This window comes from Pseudopipra pipra, chromosome 8 (genome assembly GCF_036250125.1).
Source record: "Pseudopipra pipra isolate bDixPip1 chromosome 8, bDixPip1.hap1, whole genome shotgun sequence".
NCBI classification, from domain to species: Eukaryota; Metazoa; Chordata; class Aves; order Passeriformes; family Pipridae; genus Pseudopipra; species Pseudopipra pipra.
Genome location: NC_087556.1, coordinates 16,096,898 through 16,115,969, shown reverse-complemented (window position 1 = coordinate 16,115,969; position 19,072 = coordinate 16,096,898). Strand labels below are relative to the sequence as shown.

General features: G+C 42.0%; 1 protein-coding gene across 2 annotated transcripts in view; it reads left to right on the top strand.

Moving 5' to 3' along the window:
* The first annotated feature begins 8,722 nt into the window (after positions 1 to 8,722).
* The window catches only part of ZSWIM8 (zinc finger SWIM-type containing 8), a 58,554-nt gene continuing 48,204 nt past the window's right edge, over positions 8,723 to 19,072 (top strand). The window contains exon 1 of one of the 2 annotated variants that reach the window (XM_064663755.1): positions 8,723 to 9,310. In XM_064663755.1, the coding sequence (XP_064519825.1) occupies positions 9,133 to 9,310 (178 nt within the window). In that variant the 5' untranslated portion in view covers positions 8,723 to 9,132. The remainder of the gene's footprint in view (positions 9,311 to 19,072) is intronic. The other variant, XM_064663754.1, reaches the window with a different exon arrangement.

Here is a 19,072-nt window from a genome sequence, read left to right as displayed (position 1 = left end):
AACTAATTAAATTTCTCTATTAATGTTATTTTTAGAGAAGCTTCAACATGCTAAAGCATGTTGCAAAGTCAGCATCATGTTAGCTGCCACTACAATGAAATGCAACAGTTCTTCAAAGGCCACATTTGAACAGGTAAGGAGCAGGTCAACATTGTACTTAACAGACTTTATTTAATATATCAACTAATTTGTTGTTATTGGTGATCTTTCCATACAAACTTGTTCAGTATGGCTTAGTCTCCCTTCAGTCTAGGATTCATGTGTCACCACTCTAAGAGCCAAAGCCAGCCTCTGGAAAAGTGGAAATGGGAGAAGGGAAATGCAGTCTGAATGAGCCATTGATTCAAGAACACTGTTGTACTCTACCTCGCTGCCCCACTGCTGAAACTTGAATTTCTGTACAAAAAGGCTTTTTTGAAACATAGTCCAGCTCCTTGCAAGGTGTGTCCTGACTTTCCCAAGTTATTAGTTAGACTGGGGCTTGGTGTAGCTGATGCCTGCAGACTCCAAGTATTATAGTGTGTAATTTTTTGCATGTACTGACTCCAGTCTGCTGTTGGGAACCGACATGCACTCACTGGAGATAGAACTGCTTGTGGTTAACACTTTCTTTGCTTCATGTCTGCCTTTGGGGTTTTCTAACCCACCTACATTTCCTCTCTTGCTTGTGCAAAACTGGGAAGCAGAGTGCAGGCATTTTAGTTGGCCTTCCATGTGTCAGTGGGCACTGGTTCATCACATCAGTTCTGCAGCGCTCTTCTGTAGTCACTGCCAGGGAAAGAAATAACCTTGAAGCTGAGCTGTGGTTAAGGTTACAAGTCTGTCAAATGTTGTTTTGTATTAAAGCATTTGGCTGTTACCTTCATGTGGTAAAAAGGCTTGGGAGGAGTGTTTGGCGTGAGTTTACTAATTTCAGATTAACAGCTGTAGGATAGCTTTGGATTTTAAACTGAAATATGAATCAGGAGAAAACGGGGCTTTACTTCATGCTTTACTAGGATTGCTACCATATTCTTTGGGAGACAGGAAGGAGGGCATTCAGGTATCACTGTTGATAATAAAAAATTCTCACTTGGGTACGATTTCCTCCTTCTAATGGAGGAAGACAGGATACTGCTCAAGTTGCCTTGCATTGCTGGGCTGGGTCCTGTGCCACTCTTAAACTGGCCTGTCTAGAAGGGGTACCTAGCTTTGTTAGGAGGTTTCTGTGAAATTCTGTTCACACTGCAAAAGTGAAAAGAGGAAGTAGAGCCAGCAAAATGGATTTTTAAGTATGTGGATGATCCAGTTGGAGTCATGTATTGTTTAGAAAAAACCTTGGAATTAAGATGTGCTAATGGAGGACAGGCATAGGACAGACAAATTCAAACAAATTGGTGAAACATTCTGCCAGAAAGAAAAGGTACCCTACTCTTTGCAGATTTTCAAAATTGGCCTGTCGCTTGAAAGGAAGAAACAATTGCCTTGGATCAGCTTTACCAAAAGGAAGCTGTGAAGCTGTGTGGCTCTGATGTCAGATAAGCAAGAGGCCTTGTTCCTCCTATCCCTGTATATCTGCACTGGCCTTCATTGCAGACATCAGGGCATCTGCAGCTCCAGGGGCTGAGCTGGAACAGATGGAACTCAGTGCTGGACTCAGGTTCAGTTGCTACCCAACAGAAGAAAGAAGCGGGCAGGAATTAAAATTTCAGCAAATTAATCCTGTCGAGAGGTGTTTGCTGAGCATGTTTTGATTCCCAGCCTCTGCCAGCCCTGGGGCTCAGGAGCGTGTCAAAGGTTTCCATGAGAAGAGGTCATGCAGTGCTGTGCAGTCCTGTTTGCTCACGTGCTGGCCTGGACAGTGGGCCCTTGTCACTGCGAAGACAGGTAGTGTGGGGGAGATTTAGCGTGACACTGTAACTGGACAGCTCAGCTGAATCCACTTTAAAAGTTTATACTTCTCTGTTACTTTCTTCTTGGAAACAGAACAAAACCACTTCATATAACAACAAAATCCTCTTCTTTGTAATTTAACTAATCTGCTCTGCTTAAAACTGAACTGTATACAAAGAAGAAAATGTGCCTCTAAAGGTTAGTTCCTTACTCTTTTCCCCCCTCCCCACTCACATGTACAGGCTTGCTGGAGATAAAGTAGGATTACAACGTCCAGTTGTGGGATGGAGACCTGTTTAAGAGGGCATAAGTGTACTACTATTCAGACCACTAAACACTGTGGTTTTCTAGGACCAGTAACCAAACACATTGGAGGAAAGCTCCTTTGCTTCAGGTTTACCATTTCGGTATCTCTAGCAAGACTAAGAAGCAGATTCCGTAATTCAGCACAACTCTACTGAGGTCTCAGCAGGAACCCTTTTAACTCCCCACATATTTAAGCCACAGCAAGGTTGATTAAGACTTGAGAAATCTTTATTGTCCTGCAAGGCTTGCCTTCACAGTTACAGGGGTTTAACAATTTGGTTAAACTGATGCAACCTTGTGGCTAACAAAGGGGTGATGCACTGTTTGAATCACATGCCTGTTTAGATGAGTTGGGAGAGCGCACATACAAGATACCTGAAGAGCATGCCACTACTCACTAAGCTACTATTATATTTAACCATCCTAAATAAATTTGGGTTGCTAGATTCAAAACTAAATGTGATGATAGAATTACACAAATTTACTTTTCTTCCCCCAAGAAGACATGAGAAATTACCTTGGGAAATGCATTTAAGTTTTGGATAGTAAGTTTTACAGCACCTTGTCGCAGCATTTTGCAAGGACGTGGCTGAAAATGAAGATCTGCCTAAAGAAGCAGTGCACTTAACAATGAGCCTTCAGTACCTGCTAAGGGTTGGTCACCTGCCTGCGGAGGAGAGAGGACAATAGAAGCAGCTGATTTAATCTGGGGATGCCTAAGTCTCCTAAAAGAGGAGGATCCTGCTCAAAGAGCTTGCCTCCTCAATACATCAGGGATATGAGATCTGCAGGTAAAATGGGTGAACACTCTTTACCTATAAGCATTCAGATAATTTTAAGGATTGACTGATTTGTTTCATAGAGCACCCTGCAATAGATCCTACTTGCTCAAGTAAGTAGTTCTAGGAAACTCATTTATTACAGAAATGGAAAAGTGTCTGAGAAGTGTTGTCTCTGTAGCAGCCCAGGTAATTTTCAGTCATCATGACATGCATAATATTTTTCTTAGTGTCTCCTCTTTCTTACACAAGAGGCCAGTTAAAGACGTCTAACTGGAAGAGTGCTGACCCTTACCCACACTCATGAGCACAAAACTTGTCAAAGTGTGTTTTCTTAAATGGAGTATTGCTGTGTAGTTGTAGCAACCACGCTTTTTGTAAGAGTGAACCTTATATTGGTTGGATTGACAATTCAATTATTTTTCTGGGGAAAGACTGTGGAGAATACATACTATTTTGCTGTCCATAATATTGTACACTGTTGTTCTTGCATTTTAGTATCATTTTTTCTTAGCAATCTTTTATCCCTATTTTTAAGTGGTAATGTACCTGATATTGATGTTTTGAAATACTTTAGTGCTGAGAAGCAGCTACAGTGCAAATTTTGCTATGGCCAGTTTCATCTGAAGGAGGAGGTTCCATAGCATGGAGAAACCTTCTGCTTCTGAAGCTGTGAGAAGCACATAAATACAGCTGAGCATTACTTCAGTTAGCCAAGATCTGCTTGCATATATTGCAGAGTAGTGAATGTTGGTCTTGCCATCAGTGAACGGGCTTCCTATGTCTCCCTAACAGTGATCCTTTACTTACCAGTTGACTGTACCCTCAACAGCAAATACAGAAACCTGTCTTCTGGAGTAAAGGTGTGTTGAGAGTCAGCTACTGCAGCACTTGTGCCTTTTTTTTTTAATTTTCATTTTTGATTTCTAAATCTGTAGATTGATAGAGAAGGAATGTTGCATTTAGCAATTTTCCTTGGTTATTTTTTGGCAAACTGAAAATATGTTTTGCTTAATGCCTGCATCAAAAGAGGCTTCTCAGAATACTTAGGAAGCTTTCAAGTGTATAACATTGCTAGTTAGGGCAATATGCTCTCTAGAGAAACTGAGTTATCAGTTGCTGAATTATCAGTTTCCATAAATGATGTATCTGACCTGCTCTCTAGACAAAGCAGATATTATAGTGCTTTCACAATCTTTTCACCTGAGCTAGGGAAATGTCCAAATGTGATACTGACTGAGAAAAAGAGGACTTGCAGTGTAACAGTAATTTTCTTTCCCCCCAGCAAAATGGAGAACATTTATTTCTAGTTCTCTTTAGCTTGGTGCTTCTATCTGTGAATATGTAGTGCATATTAGACCCTGCCAGATTGTCAGCTTTGGTAATAGCAGAAGAAAGAAGGAAGTGTGAAAAAGAAAACAAATGCTACTGCAGGTTAGTGTGAAAGGAAGAGGAAAATATACTTGTAACCTGTGAAATACAAGATGCCAGACAATATATGCTCAGGAATCCTTGCAGGCAATATTATTTGTAAATGCCATCTTATGCTTTCTGAAGAGTAGTAGTTACATTCATACATGAAGTCTCAGCCACAATTGTTGTCTTTATAACAATAATTATAACAGCTGTTGCAAAGTGTTCCCCTAGTGTCTCCATTTTCCATGTATGCATGTATGTACCAGTCACTTACCCCTTTTGCATAAGGCTTCAATCAGGCATGTATTCATATTCTCTAAGATTCCAAAGACAGAACCTTGGACACCATCAGTTCCATGTCTCCCATGGAAAGAATTAGTCAAAGATTGGAAAATGCTCAATCCAAATGGAGGAAATCTGTTTTCCAGAGCACGTGATTCCTCAGGGCAGCTTTGCTTTCAGCTTCCTAGTATGCACTGTCTGGAAAAGCTCTGTGCATCCTGGTTAGGAGCACAGCAAGGGGCAATGAGCTGTGTGCTGTCCCTTCTTTTGTGCTAAAGCAGTATTTGCTCCCTCTGTTTACAGGCCCAGTGTTTTGAAATAATGCTGGTTGGTTATTCTATATCTGTTATTAACAGTGATCAGTGTATCATGAAACAGTGACCTTTCAGGAGGAACAGGGATTCAAAATATAAGAATTAACTGTCGTTTGCCATAGTGTCATAGTGCCAGAGCACAAGAAACTATTATTCTGCACACCTAATATATTACTTAGACACAAAGCCATATGTGTGCTTTAAAAATCTGCCTTTCCTTGTCATTTCTGAGTGCATTATTGCATGCAAAGAGACAATGAAATCCTTGTTGAGTCAGAATGGAACTGAACAGCTGGGTCCCACTGCACCAGCAGTGAAAATCTCTAGAGTGCTGTATTTTGTTATTGAGTCTGTGTTAGATTCAAGCCACACAAGCATGTGTTTTTCTTTCAGAAATAAAACCACGCTGGATATGACTTGAAGAGTAGCTCACAACTCACCCATGGAAAGCAGACACTTCTGGGGTGCAATGCAGACCCTCTTTGATTTTTAGTCCCCAGTGAGAGCTTAAGACGGGAAACAAATGTAAATGTTGTAATTCTGCTTCAGGGTATGCGTGAGCACTCACATGTGTCTCTCTCGTATGGAATGCTGCGTTCTGAAAATTGTCTGTTATGGAGGCAGAGAAATTCTGAACAGCAATTTCCTTTCTCTGAAATAAGAGAGAAAGGAAAAAAACCCGTACATCCCTGTAAGGGAGAAACCATCTTAGTGGCAACCTTGTCATCTCTTCAGGATTTCTTATTGAATTCCTTTCTTCCCAGCAGAACACTGCTGAAATTGTCAGATACTATTTTTCATGGTCTTTTCAGCAGTAACTGTAGTTTTTGTCTGTTGGAAGAGAGAAAATACATGCCTGTCTCATGCAATAAGTTGGCTGGAAAAGACATGGATGAGTGCTTATGAACTCCTGTGCCTTTCCAAGCCATAGCCCTGAGGACAAGGAGAAGCAAGTAACCACACTTGCACTCCCTCCTGTTGGCAGGGGAACAACATACCCAGGCCTGCTCTGCACAAGCCAGAAGACACTTTTTTAGTGTCTTGAAATGCAATTAAAGATAAAAGTGCATATGTTCACTCTCCTTTGCTTGCCTCATTACTTCCATCACCTCATCCATGCTTTCAGCCTGTGATGCTTGCGAAAGTAAAAGCAAGATTTCTTTGGAAATCTCCACAACTTGTGGTATCCCAAAGCTGGAAGAAGAAGGAATGGGAGTGAGGTTTGCTACAATTTAATGCAGTCACACATAATGTGCTGAAGCCCCCTTATAATTTGAAGCATGTCACATTAGTACATCTCCTCCTCTCCTCTGACCTTTCTGGATGTAATGGGTATTCTCTGTGGGATTGGATTTTGGTAAAATTCAACAGTGCTGTGTTGCACACACTGCTGACAAAAGATATTGGTGAGCAGCACCAGGCTTATTGCCTCACTGCCCACTTCTGTCATTTCAAGTGCCACAACATCTAGGTCAGGGTGCCGAATCTCACCTGTAGTTACCTCTTCATTCCTTGGGTGCAATGTGTTTAATTTCTTATTTTGGTTTTTGGTCTGTCTGTTAGGGTTTTTTTCATCTCCTTTTCCCCCGTCAAAATACACTCCAAAATTTCAGCTGTATTTTTTTATTCTTTGAAATTCCTACAATCTGCTAAATATTTTTTCCTCACCAGGGAAACACTTTTACTGAGGCAAAACCCTTCTTCCATGAAACACTCCACGAAGTATTATGATACCTTTTGTGTATCTTTGCTTTCCCACGTGGCAGAGATTCTCTGCAATGCCCTTGACCCAGAGTGCTGTTGATGTAACCTGACAGAACTCCCATTACCAGGCAGGTGTGTCTGTCTCTCGAATTACTGCTGGTGTGGTGCACTAACAGGTCACTTGGCAGTAGAGACCCAGTCAGGCATCAGCACAGGACAACTTTTCTGCAGGATTAGCCAGAACACAAGCTTGGCACATGTTGCCCTGCACCTGGCTTGCATGGTGTCCTGCCTCCCTGCGAGTGCGCCTATGGAATGTTGGCCTTGGTGTGTTGCAGTAGAAAACACAACAAGCCATTTTCATCTCTTTGCTTTCTTTCAGTATTCAACCCTGCAGACTCTTTCTTTACTGGTAGAAAAGCCACTACTTTCCTTTGCTTGGGGTTCTGGCCCTTCCCAGGAGGGACTGAAGCATCTGACATTCCAACAAGTAAAGGACACTGCAGTGATGCACCTTTGTGTTCCAAATCTTACACTGGTAATCACTGCAACTGTAAGAACAAGCCATGTAATAAGTTTCCTTTAAGATCCAAGGAGCATCTCTTGGCACCCTCCAATTAATGTAATTTTTTTTGATCAAGTAGTATAGATGAGGCAGATGGTGAGTATTCCTAGATGCAGTTCGGTCTCTCTCAGCTCTAGGGTTACTATTTCTGAGTGTGTCATTCTTTTTTCCCTGTCATTTGTTTTGTTCCCTCTGTACAAACGTGGGGAGGGAGGTGCAGGTCCAGCTGTTTGGCTGATGTGTATTCAAAGAGAAAGCTTATCTTTTGGTATTTTACCAGTCAACTCTCACAATGAAGCAATGAACTAGACCTCCAAAAAAAACGAATTAGAAACAAAAAAATTAAAAATAACCTCACCCCCGCAGACTTCAGAGTGGGTAGGACCTGAAAACCTTACCTAACCTGTGCAGCTCCTCCTGGAACTGGCAAGGGAGTTACTTTTTTGGAATTTTGGAGTTGTTCAGGCCCTGCAGCTCCCCAGATACCTCCTTTCCTTCTCCTGTTGGGAGAGCGAGAGGCTTTCTCGGCCCGGGCAAGGCGGTCCCTGCACTTAGACTGGTATTTCTGAACAGGACTTACTCGAGCCACGTTCCCTTCATTTCCTTTGTCTTCTTCCCTTGGTCTTCTCTCCTGCTTTTTCCCCCCCTTCTAACAGAAAACATTACTGAGAACTCAGATATTTCTCTCCTTCCCAATCGGATGATCCCAGCTGGGTTATTTCTACCTCACACAACTGATCTGCGGCGCGTTCCGGGGACACCCCCTGCCCCCCTTTCAGCACCACTCGCGCTCTCCCGCTGCCTTTGGCGGTACGGGCACAACGTGGTTTATTGCAGCCCGTCCGAGCGGCCTGCTGGGTGCCAAGCGGTAGCCAGATCCCGGCAGAGCAGCCGGCGCGCCCCCCATTCCCACGTTCCCGGGGCCGGGAATTCCCGCACTCCGTCCCGCCCGGCGCTCCCGGCGTGCGGCGCGCGGCGGAAGCCGGAAGCGCGGGTGCGGAAGCGGCGCTCAGCTGGCGGGGGGTGTCGCAGGTGAAGCTGGGAAGCGCGGAGCCATCTTGGTGCCCGCGCCGGGCAGCGCCGGGACCCGCCGGGGCCGCGAACCGCCGGGCTCGGGGGCGTCCAGAGGGGCCCGCGGGCCATGGGCTCGTAGAGACACCGCGGCGCCACCGCCACCGCAGCGGCGACAGGCTGCTCCCGCCCCGCCCGCCGGGACCAGCGCCGGCAGCTCCCTGCCAGCCGCCGCCCGCGCCCCCGTGAGGCCGGAGCCGCCGCCCGCCCGAGCCGCGCCGGTGCCCGCCGGTGTCGCGCCGGTGCCGAGCCGCCGGGAGGTCGCGCCGCCCCCCCGCGGGCGCTGCGGCCCCGCCGGGCCGTTCTGCAGCCCCCGGAGCGGGAGGGAAGTTGTTCCCCGGCGGGTCCCGGCGCTGCCCCCGGTTCCTGCGCCGGGAGTGAGACAAGCACAACCCCAGGGAGCCCGGCCCTGCGCACAGACACCTCCTGGAGGAGGAAGGCGGCCCCTTCCCTCGCCCTGCAGCGCCGGGAGCTCCCGGACCCTCGGCGTGCCCGGGGCACCTGTCCCGCCGGGAGGCAGCTCTCACGGACCCACCAGCCCCCTCCGCCTCAAGTACATTCTGTGGACATAAGCATTTTTTAACTTTTTAAAGAACTTTTTTTTTTTCCCCCCACCCCCTGGGATTTTTACGAGCTTCCCCATAGTTATTTCCTGCTTCTCCCACCTCAGCCAGCGCTTTGTTTTTTCTTGGCACCGTAGAATGGGGATCGAATCAAAATCGAGATTTTAAGCATTGTAGGAGCCCTCAAGTCCATTCACCTGTTAAAAGTGAGCAGTGCTGTTTCTGTCTTTCTTTTCCCCCCACGTCGCCTGTCGGATGTGATGGAACTCATGTTCGCAGAGTGGGAGGACGGGGAGAGGTTTTCATTTGAAGACTCCGATCGCTTTGAGGAAGACTCTCTTTGTTCCTTCATCTCTGAGGCAGAGAGCCTTTGCCAGAACTGGAGAGGATGGAGGAAGCAGTCGGCTGGACCCAATTCTCCCACTGTCAAAATGAAAGGTAAGGTCACGCGGATGCATTGGGGTATTCTTTGGAAGTTGTGGGGCAAGGGAGAGGGGTGGTAGGTGAGGAGATCTGCAGTAGGAATGTCAAAGCAGTAAAGAGAAGTCACATGTAGGATCATTGTCAGGATAAGTTTTGACCACAGATTGAAGCTGAAAGTTTACCGGTAATCTTAAGACAAAGCTGTCTTTTGGGTGAGTTTTCACCTGCATGTGCTCTCTAGTATTGTGATGCTGCCCTTCTGAGTAGGTTCTGTGTGATTGCTCTTGGAAATCCGAAAACAGTTTTCTATGAACAAACTGCAGACTGGCCTGGGAATAACTGTGCTTTTGTTGAAGTACACCAGGGTTTCATAGAGGTTTTTTTAACTGCTGTGAAACTACTCACGTAAAGCCATGTAAGCTGTCATTGTATAGAGCAGTCCTTTTTCCTTGCCTGATTCTTGACATTTCACGTTTTTCTAGTAAATTAGCTCTTTATGTTGCAGTAGTAGAGCAAGAGGGCCTTAAGACTCTCACAAAGAAGTCAGCAAACAACAGTATGCCTGTTTCAAGACTTATTTCCTTTCTGTTGATAGTAACTTATTTTTAATAGCAGACAGGGAAATAAGTAACACTAGCAATTAAAATTTGTTTTTAATTATCGTATTGCTACTAGCTCTTTGCTTGATTTTTTTTCTTTTTAATGAAACTTAATTTTTCTCGTTATCCCACTGCATTGTGATCCTGGAATTCAGGCAGTGTTTACATCAAGCAGAGCCAGATACACAGTTAACAGAAATTACACAAGCTTTTTCCACTCTTCCTTTCATGTCCTTCTGTTTCTTCAGCCCAGTCTCAGTACTTTTCCTGTTATTGCTGACCTTTGTGACCATTACCTGCCTCTTTAATATCTCCCTGTGTGGAACTGCAGAACTTCATTCTTTTCTGAATGTTGGCCTTACATGAACAGAGAATGCAATTTATGTTGAATTGTGATGAAATCTGGCCATGGTGTTCTATGGACAAATGTTCAGTTGTCACTGGTTCGGTACCAGAAAGTACACTTTGCATTAAACATAGAACAGAGCAGCTTAAGTTTTAATTTTTTAATAAATTTAATAAATTTAAACTGTCCGAAGTTCTGGATATGAAACCTCCAGTGTCTCCTGATTAGTCAGGGTTAGGGTTGACAGTAAGATGAAAACTGAACAACCCACCCTAACCCCAAACAAGGGAGAGAGATATCCTGAATACATGTCAAATTGGATAACACTCTTGGATCCTGCTACTGGGGTCCACTGGTTTTTAGTATGGAACATTCTGTTGGTGTAAAGACGGGGAACTGTGTTGGCATGTTTTTAAAAGCTGTGAGTGTGGAGATGTGGAGGCACAGGGCAAAGCTTATGTACTTCATGGTTTTGCTTTAGGTCTTGTTGTATGTGTTAACTTGCTGGAAAGAAGCTAAAGTATTGAAAACATACTGGTGTGGAAATAAAGATCTCTAGTTTGTCAGAGGTGTATGAAATGATGTTTGCAAAGGTGATTGTTTCTATTCAGCTTGGAAAAGCTTCTAGCTAACTTCTTGAGTGTATGATTGTGTGTTCTTTTGGGTCTTGACCTAGTTCCTTTAGCTCTCTTGACCAAATTACAGGCAAGCAGCAGTTGCTCTCTCTGCTGTCATCCACTTGTTGAGTTAAAATGAAAAGCTGCTTCAGTAGATTTTGCATATTTGCAATCCTCAGTCTCTTTTCTGACAGGTGAAACACAATAGCTAACATTATTGTTGTGATAGTTGTAATCGTTTACACTATATTGAGATGTTGCTCTTCTGGATTCTGCAAACCTGCATAGGCAAGGCTTGTATATATTTTAGGTTTTATCTGTAGAGAGAATTAATTCCTTTGTATGAGAGTTGTACTTTAACAAGAGGGACATGCTGAAAGGATACCGTTGCCTACTTTAAGGTCCTTGCCTTAAATGCCCAGGCTCTGGTCAGAGTTATATTGAGAAGTATGTGAATGTGGATTTGCTGCCTAAATAATTATTTATTCACTCTACAAAGTCACATATGATATTACCAATACAGAACACTTGTAGGGACTTTACTGTACACAGCATGTTGCCAGCGAATCTGGTCTGATGTGGGTTCTGTCATCTGGGATCTCCTTGGATTTCAGAACTATTGTACCGATTTTGTTATTTTTAATACCTCTTTTTGACAGTGTCTTTTAGTCAGAAAAGACAGTTTGTATTGAGAACTTGCTGGGTCCTGAGGTTGTCAGTTGTAATGAGTAATTTCAAATGTGATAATTCTGAATTGAGCTGTGTGGTTTTATTTCCACAGTTTGCCATTTTACTGTGCCTTTGCAAACAAAAAATGAGGTTAGACACTAGGTTCTTCTGTGTTAAATGCTAAGAGAAAACAAGAGGAACTGTATTCTGTTAACCTTTTCCTGCAGTTTGGAGCTTAGCCTGTGTTTTGGTTTGGAATCAGTCAGACAAGTTATGTAATAGAAAGCATTTTTAACTTTTTCAGCTGTTTTTGCTTTGTCCTTGCGAGTGTCCAGTTCTTCATTAATTAGTTCAGAGAGACTCCCCCTGAGACTGATGGAAGTGCTGTTGGCTGAGGAGTCCTCTTAAACAAACAGCTTGCATACTTTTTACGTTCAAAAGGCTTTCTTACCTTTTGCAAGTTTTTATTTTCTTCTTGGGTTATTTTTAGTATTATTATATGCTTGCTGTAAATTTAACAGTCACTCCATTGGCTTGTTAGGTATCTTAAGTAGTTACATTGGAAAAATAGAATGATAATTGGTTGTTTTTTTCTCATTTCATTTTTGTTATGGAAAAGTTCTCATATAGTTTTCCTATATTACACTGTAGAAAGGAATTTTCCCCTTAAATATAGAATTGCAAAGGTGATGGTGGAATACATTGTGTCCACTTCATGGATGCCCTTGGATTTTGAAACTACTATCCACTGATTCACCTGTACTGAAATCCTGGAGGAAACATGTCAGTTTTGGGAACACCAGGAGTCCTGTCATAATTTTGAGCATTTATTTTAGGAGTGACTTGTTCTGTTGCTAGACTGCCTTGATTGCTTGTGTTACCCCTTGTTGTTTAAATTTCGAATGGGCTCGTGCTTCTGACTGATACTTGGCCATTGCCTGTGCATACCATTGACCAGAGGCTCTCAGCTGCACAAGCAGACAGGGGATTCTGCTGTGAAGTTCAGGTGAATGGGTGTTTTTAAAAACAATGTCCTTGCAATGTATTCAAAACCATCTGGTTCTTCAAGTTGGTTTATGGCTCCCACTCACTTTCTTCTGTATGAAATTACATTCCACCCTTTTGCTGCCTCTCTGCCAACAAATGCACCCATTTGCCTTTTCTCCACTTTTCTGGACAGTCTTTTTCAATGGTAATTGAAGTAAGTCTGGTGTTTCTGCAGATGTTTTGTCATCAGTTATCTTCACATAAGGATTTTTGTGATAGAGGTTATAAGAATAAATGTTCAAGTACACTTATTATCTCTTCATACTCACTGAGGCTTTCTTTCTTCTTGAAAGCTTCTAAGGTTTCCCACCCTTAGTCCTTTCTATTTCACAGTTTCTGAAGCATAAATGTTTACCAAACACTTAAGAAGTTGCCATTAATACTGTAGGATTCTAAATAGTGTGTTCACAATATTTTCACTCAATTTGTATTTGATCTTTCACACCAGACTCGATTGGAAGGCACTGATGAGTTGTGTTGAATCAGTTTTCAATAGGCAGCTAGCAAGAAAACTTGACTTTTTTTTCCTTTCCTTTTCTGTTAGCTTGTTGCAAAACCTCCCCAGACTTAACTAAGAATTGATGCAGGCAGTGCTTTCCTAGAAAATATCCTCATTTTCTGGCCCCGGACAGTTTTTGTTCTTTCAAACTGTTAGGAGTGCCCACAACGTTAGGTTTTGGGTAGAGTGCCTCAGAAGTACAAGCTGTAGAGAGGAAGTCATTGGCAGAGAATATACAGAGCCTGAGGTGAAGATATGATCGATTTAGAGACCCAGGTTTGTGCCGTGTCTACACTGGTAAAATGACAGTGACTGATTTTCACTGATTTATACAGACAAAGAATATATGGCTTAGAGAGCAACACTTCTTCCTCAGGATTGCCAGGAACTAGTAAATCGAAGTTAACCCATGTTCAAGCGGTAGCTTCATAAAACAGCAGGAGGACCATGTAGTCTCTTTCAAATTCATAGTGTGCTCTTCAGACTCTTGGTGTTTGAGGAGAAGAATGTTGGTGTCATCCAAAGCATGTCCACTCCTTGAGCCTGGTGAGGCTGGAAATGAAGACTCCGTGGTTCGCTGCTGTTTTGTTACTGCCTGTGTATAACAAAGTTACAACTGATTATTTTTTCTACTTTATTTGTGCCTCTGCTCTTAATTTACCTCTTCATTTGCATTTTCCTGTGCCTTTCTGAGGCAATTGAGTGTGTGTACCCTTCTATTTAGAAATGGGCACTGGAGAAACTATCAGGAAAGAAGAAGCTATCAGGAAATGATACTTTTTTTACTGCTGAGATTTTTTAAATTACCAATCCAGTTTTAACTCTCATTTTGGTCTTCTGGCCTTTTCCTTTAGTTAAGTTTCTCTTCTCCTCCCAAAAAGTCTTGAACATTCTTTGTATATTTTAATGTCTTATCTTTCTACAGGGCAATGTCTCATTTTCTCCTGTCTCATCTTTCTGCTTGTCTTTCTTCCTGGCTTCCATGGATTTTTCTGTTTGTGTTTTTCTCCTTCCTTTCACCTTGAGGAAATCCCTGTGCTGCTGAATGACCAGAGATCACAGAGGCTCTATTTGCATTTCAGGCTCACTGAACCTGTAGGGGTTATTCTTCTCAGTGGCATGTTTACTTCTGGGGAAGCAAGGATAAGGATTCAGGTTTGATCCTAGACTCTGGATTGTGCTCTCCCTTTGTTTCCTATCCCTTTCTTTAACTCCTCCTATCCCTTTTTTCCCCACCTGTTCTTCATTGCTAAAATATTTTTTTTTTAATTTTTATCTTTATTTTTTACCTGTAGATAACTAGATCTGTCCTGAGGTGAAAACAAAACGAAGACAAAAATCTCAGGATTTCTGCTAAGCTACACACGTGTGTGGTTATCTGGGCAAATGCAATTCTATAATGAAATGCAAATGTATTTTGATCATTCAGTATTCTACTCAGCACATGTTAAAACAGCTTTCTCTTTTCAGACTTAGGAGGTTTTTTTCATGCTCAGAAGTACTGCTTATGTCACTTCTTTCAGGCTCGCACCAAAAGTTATTTTGTTAAATTAGTGTGTTTGGATATCTGTATGATCAGGGGCTGTAAGCAGGAAGAGTAGGTAGGAGACTAGTTTTGTGTCAGCTGTGCCCCTCTGTGTATCTGGGGTCACCTGTCAGCAAAGCAGTGGGGAATCAAACTAAAAACAAAAATTCCTGCCGCTTCTGGAGTGTTGCTGATAGAGGCCAGAAGTCGAGATGTGTTTTTTTTCTGGTAGATTATAAAACATGTAGAAGAAAATGAAATTCCTGCCCTGATGAAAGCCGTAGAAGATTTAAAATAAGAGCTTAGTTACTCTTAAGATGCATCTTCACTTCTTGGCAGATTACTCAATTCCAGAACCTGCATTTTCTGGGTCTGCTTTTTGCTAGTATTCTACAACGTGGGTGAATTTCTGTGACTTCACTTGACCATTAGAGATTTTTTTCCCAAGTTACTTCCCTTTGTGGGAGGCTCCAAGCTGGATGCTAGAGGGGAGAATATACTTGAGAATGAACAGGAGGTAGGTCAGAGACCAAAAACAATATAGAAAAGAAAGTCCACATTTTTTTACAAAAATATAAATAGATAATGTGATAAAAGAAATATTACCCAGAATTTGTCTGCAAGTCAAGGGAGTCTTTACAGGAAGACATGCAGATGTACTTTTTTTCTCCCAAGTTGCAACATTTAGGTGGTGACTTCTTGAAGCAGTGGGCAGGTGAACACCTGGGCAACTGATTCTGACTTCCTCTGTTCAGAAAAATGAAAAATTTAAGCAGATGGTCATCATTCTTTGCTATCCAGAAATACTGATAGACATTAGTAATTAATTGGTGGAGATCTGAAAATGAAAACACCAGTGTTTTAAAATGCAATTAGTATGGTTAGTTTGGTGGGTTTTTTTTCCCCCCAGATAAACTATTGGAAAAAGTCAATTGCAGCTTTTCTCTTTGGCTTGAGATCTCTAAAGATGCTGCTTTGAGCATGTCTCCCTAGTCAGAACTAAAGAAAAAGTGAGTTGACCTTAAAATAGAAGTAGTCAAGTTACCATCTAGACTCTTTCTTAGATATATTCATTAAAACAATGCCTACATGCAGCCAAGCCATTCTTACTGGCATCTTGTCAATGTGTGTGACAAAATGAGGTTCTTTGTTGGAGTACAGAAAAATTGCTGAACCTCTGAGTACCAAGTATTGTATGCACTTGTGGAATCTGTCCATGTCTTTTTTCTGGTCTTTGTAAGACTTCAGGTTTACTGTTCTGAATATGTGCTCACATTTGCCTGACTTGAATGCTCAAGTTCCATGCTCTTAGGAAATGATTGCTAATGTAAAAATTATTGGTAAGGGTTTGACATTTAAGCTTCATGTTAGTCCTGCATGTACTGTGTAATTAATAGGTGTACAAGTGAAATGACAACGTTTTCTGAGAATCTGATACCTTTGTTCAGTCTATATGGCATCATTTAGTAATTCTCTTGAGCTGTTTGCAGTTCCTGTTGCATATTTCATGTACTTGCATTTCCTACCTCTTATTTAGGTCAGTAAATACTGAGATGGGAGAAGAAGAGAAATGTAACTGTAAATTTGTTTACCAGAGCTCCAAATGAAAAATCTTTGCAGCTTAGACCTGCATGTAACCTTCATGCATGTCTCGAAGAGAAGGTGATCTGACACAGAGAAATGAGTTGTATTTGACCCAGAATGCCTTTGGAAGTTTTCATTGACTACTTGCTTGCATTTAAAGCAGTAGTGCATGGGTCAGCAAAGCTACTTATCCTTCTTAAGGACAGGGAGTTAGTTTTGCTGTCCAATTTTGAACAGGAACTATGTTCTTGTCGTATTCAGAAGATGGGTTGACTTTGCTTCAGTCTTGTGGTGTTGGAGAGATCCTGGGAGATATTATTGGTTTGCCTAACCAAATCCATAAAATGGACTGCCATTAGTCAGTGCCTCACAGTTTTCCAGGGATGATTTTGTTGTTATTTTTGTGCACTGAATATAATAGACATGCTTGTAACTAATCCCTCCTCTGGGCTGCCCAGGGAAGTAGTGGATTCTCCGTCCCTGGAGATTTTTAAAAAGAGCCTGGATGTGGCACTCAGTGCCATGGCCTAGTAACCGCAGCAGTAGTGGATCAAGGGTTGGACTGGATGATCTCGGAGGTCCCTTCCAACCCAGCTGATTTTTTGATTCTATGATTCTATTTTTTTTTACTTTAGAGGTGAGAATGCCTCATCCTTTATTTATTCTTTTCAGACAATAACTTTCCCATCAACCCCAACAAAATTGGCTTAATGTCATGCTGATACACTCAGTAATGCAGCTCTTCAGTGTTTGCCAGTGTATTTGTTTGGTGGCCAAGTGATACTGCTCTGGGATTTATTTAGACACATGAAAAAAGCTGGTTGGAGATTAATTTTGCATGCAATACTTAAGGGTGGTTACTAATGGTAAAGAGCAGCATATTAAATAGTAGAGATTGTGTGGTGTTTTGTGTGATTTCCTTTTGTGTCTGGAAACATATCAGTACTTCTTGAGAGAAATTGATTCTCAGCTGTGATGCAGTCAGACTCAGACTTTTTTATTTATGTTCCATTATCTACATTCAGAAAAAATATCTGGTCCTAGTTGGTCTTTGTAGCTTGTTTTTTTTGTCATAGGCCACTGGAGATAATTTTGAATTCTGAGCTTTTAAAATACCTTGCGTGGGGCAAAAGTGAGAATAACTGGTAATACTGAGCCTTGCTTTCAGACTGTGCTCTGAATGTCCAATCCTGGTTGTGCAGGATGCTTTCTGAATTGGGTGAGAGTGAGGAGTAACAGTGCAGGGGAAATGACTTGCCTGAAGCTAATCTGCTTCATCAGCTGTAGAGTTATTCTGAATGCAAGCTGGCCAATTTGTCATGAAACCTTGGCCAGTACTGGCATGAATACAGTGTTTTGTAGCACTGTCTGTCTTGCTTTACAAAAATCTGCTGTTCATTTTAGGATTTCTAACAGCTGTTGGTTGCTTGCCCAGGCTGCTCTTTTTATGAAATGAATTATTTTTTTTAGGGAGGGAAATGGAAGAGTGTTTGGATTAAGAATTTTCTTGTCTGAATTTCCAGAGGAGGTTGTCAAGTTATGAATGCTGCACTGCCTGCCTAATGCTGGTAGCACAGTTTTGGGATCTCAGTCATGTTAGAGTGGGTGAGAGTTTAGGAAAAAAAGCTTACTGACATTTTGCTCTTAAGATGCAGAGTTTATGAAGAGACAAATAGAACTACTGGCATAAGGCATCAACGTACCATTGAATACTCCAATTACTCCAGTTTCATCAGCACAACCCTGTGCAGATTTTCAGTTATTAATTAGGAGAAGCAATAAGGTCGAATGGAAAATAACACCTTTCTGATCTGGATTTGACTTGTATTTGAAGAGGTTCTTACATTTGCTCAGAGAGGATGTTTCTGTAGGTACATTGTACACATTTGCAACAAAATCTTATGTGAACCATGAGGCAGAATGTAGGTGAGTAGGATCTTAGGACTTCAAGTTTTTAATGTTGGAGGAATGTGCTGGTGTTTCTGTCCTGGAGTCATGAAACCAAATCTTGGATTTTGGTTTCATTTTTTATCCCCTTCCGCATCAAATGTGTTTTTCATTACCAAACATAGCTTGTAACTTTCCACTTCTGTGAACTGACATTCTGAAGATGTAATTCAAGTGGTTTTCTTTGTAGAGATCTGCTTTCTAATACAGTAGAGCGTTGTAGCTATGATGCTTTACGGGCGTAAAGACGACAAGTTTTTAAGGAAAGAAGGGAAATCTGTTGTTCAGACAGCTGATCCTTGGAGTGCAGAAAAAGTTTTCAGATGTGCAGCTCTTTTACTGTCCACTAAGAGGGATGATTTTACAGCAGGTTTAGCTCCTTGGCAATTAAAATTTACTTGGGCACATTGACACTCCCTAGTTCATGTTTAGTAGTGGTGAAAGGAGGTCTAACATTGACAGGGTGGTTATTTTTCTTACTAACATCTCATGCTGCTCTGAAGAGAGAATTCCTTCAGATTTTTTGCCTCTTAAAAGTGTTGTTGCTGACAGAGACTGCAGATGGAGTTGGGAGGTGTAGAAACAAGCAGCTGCTCCAAAAAGGTACTGAGAAGTTTGTGTCCTTCTTCACATACGTTGTAGCCTCCTGCCAGGAAGAGTTGTTTCTTGTGTAATTTTCTGAAAAGTCCTGTAGCAGAAAGCATCAGTCTTTTTCTTCTGATGTAGGTCTGCTCAGCAGTACTGGGCACCTCAAATTGCCCCTGGTAATGCCAGTACCACATTATTTGGTTAAACTGTAATTTCTCCCTGTTGTTTAAGTTGTGACAAGAGTAACAGTATTTCTGCTTGCTGTTGTTGCAGTCAGTTATGGCAAACACTGATACTTCGTGTGGGATTAAAGAATGTTTCTGAATCATTTTGTGGAAGTTTCCAAACAAAGTTGT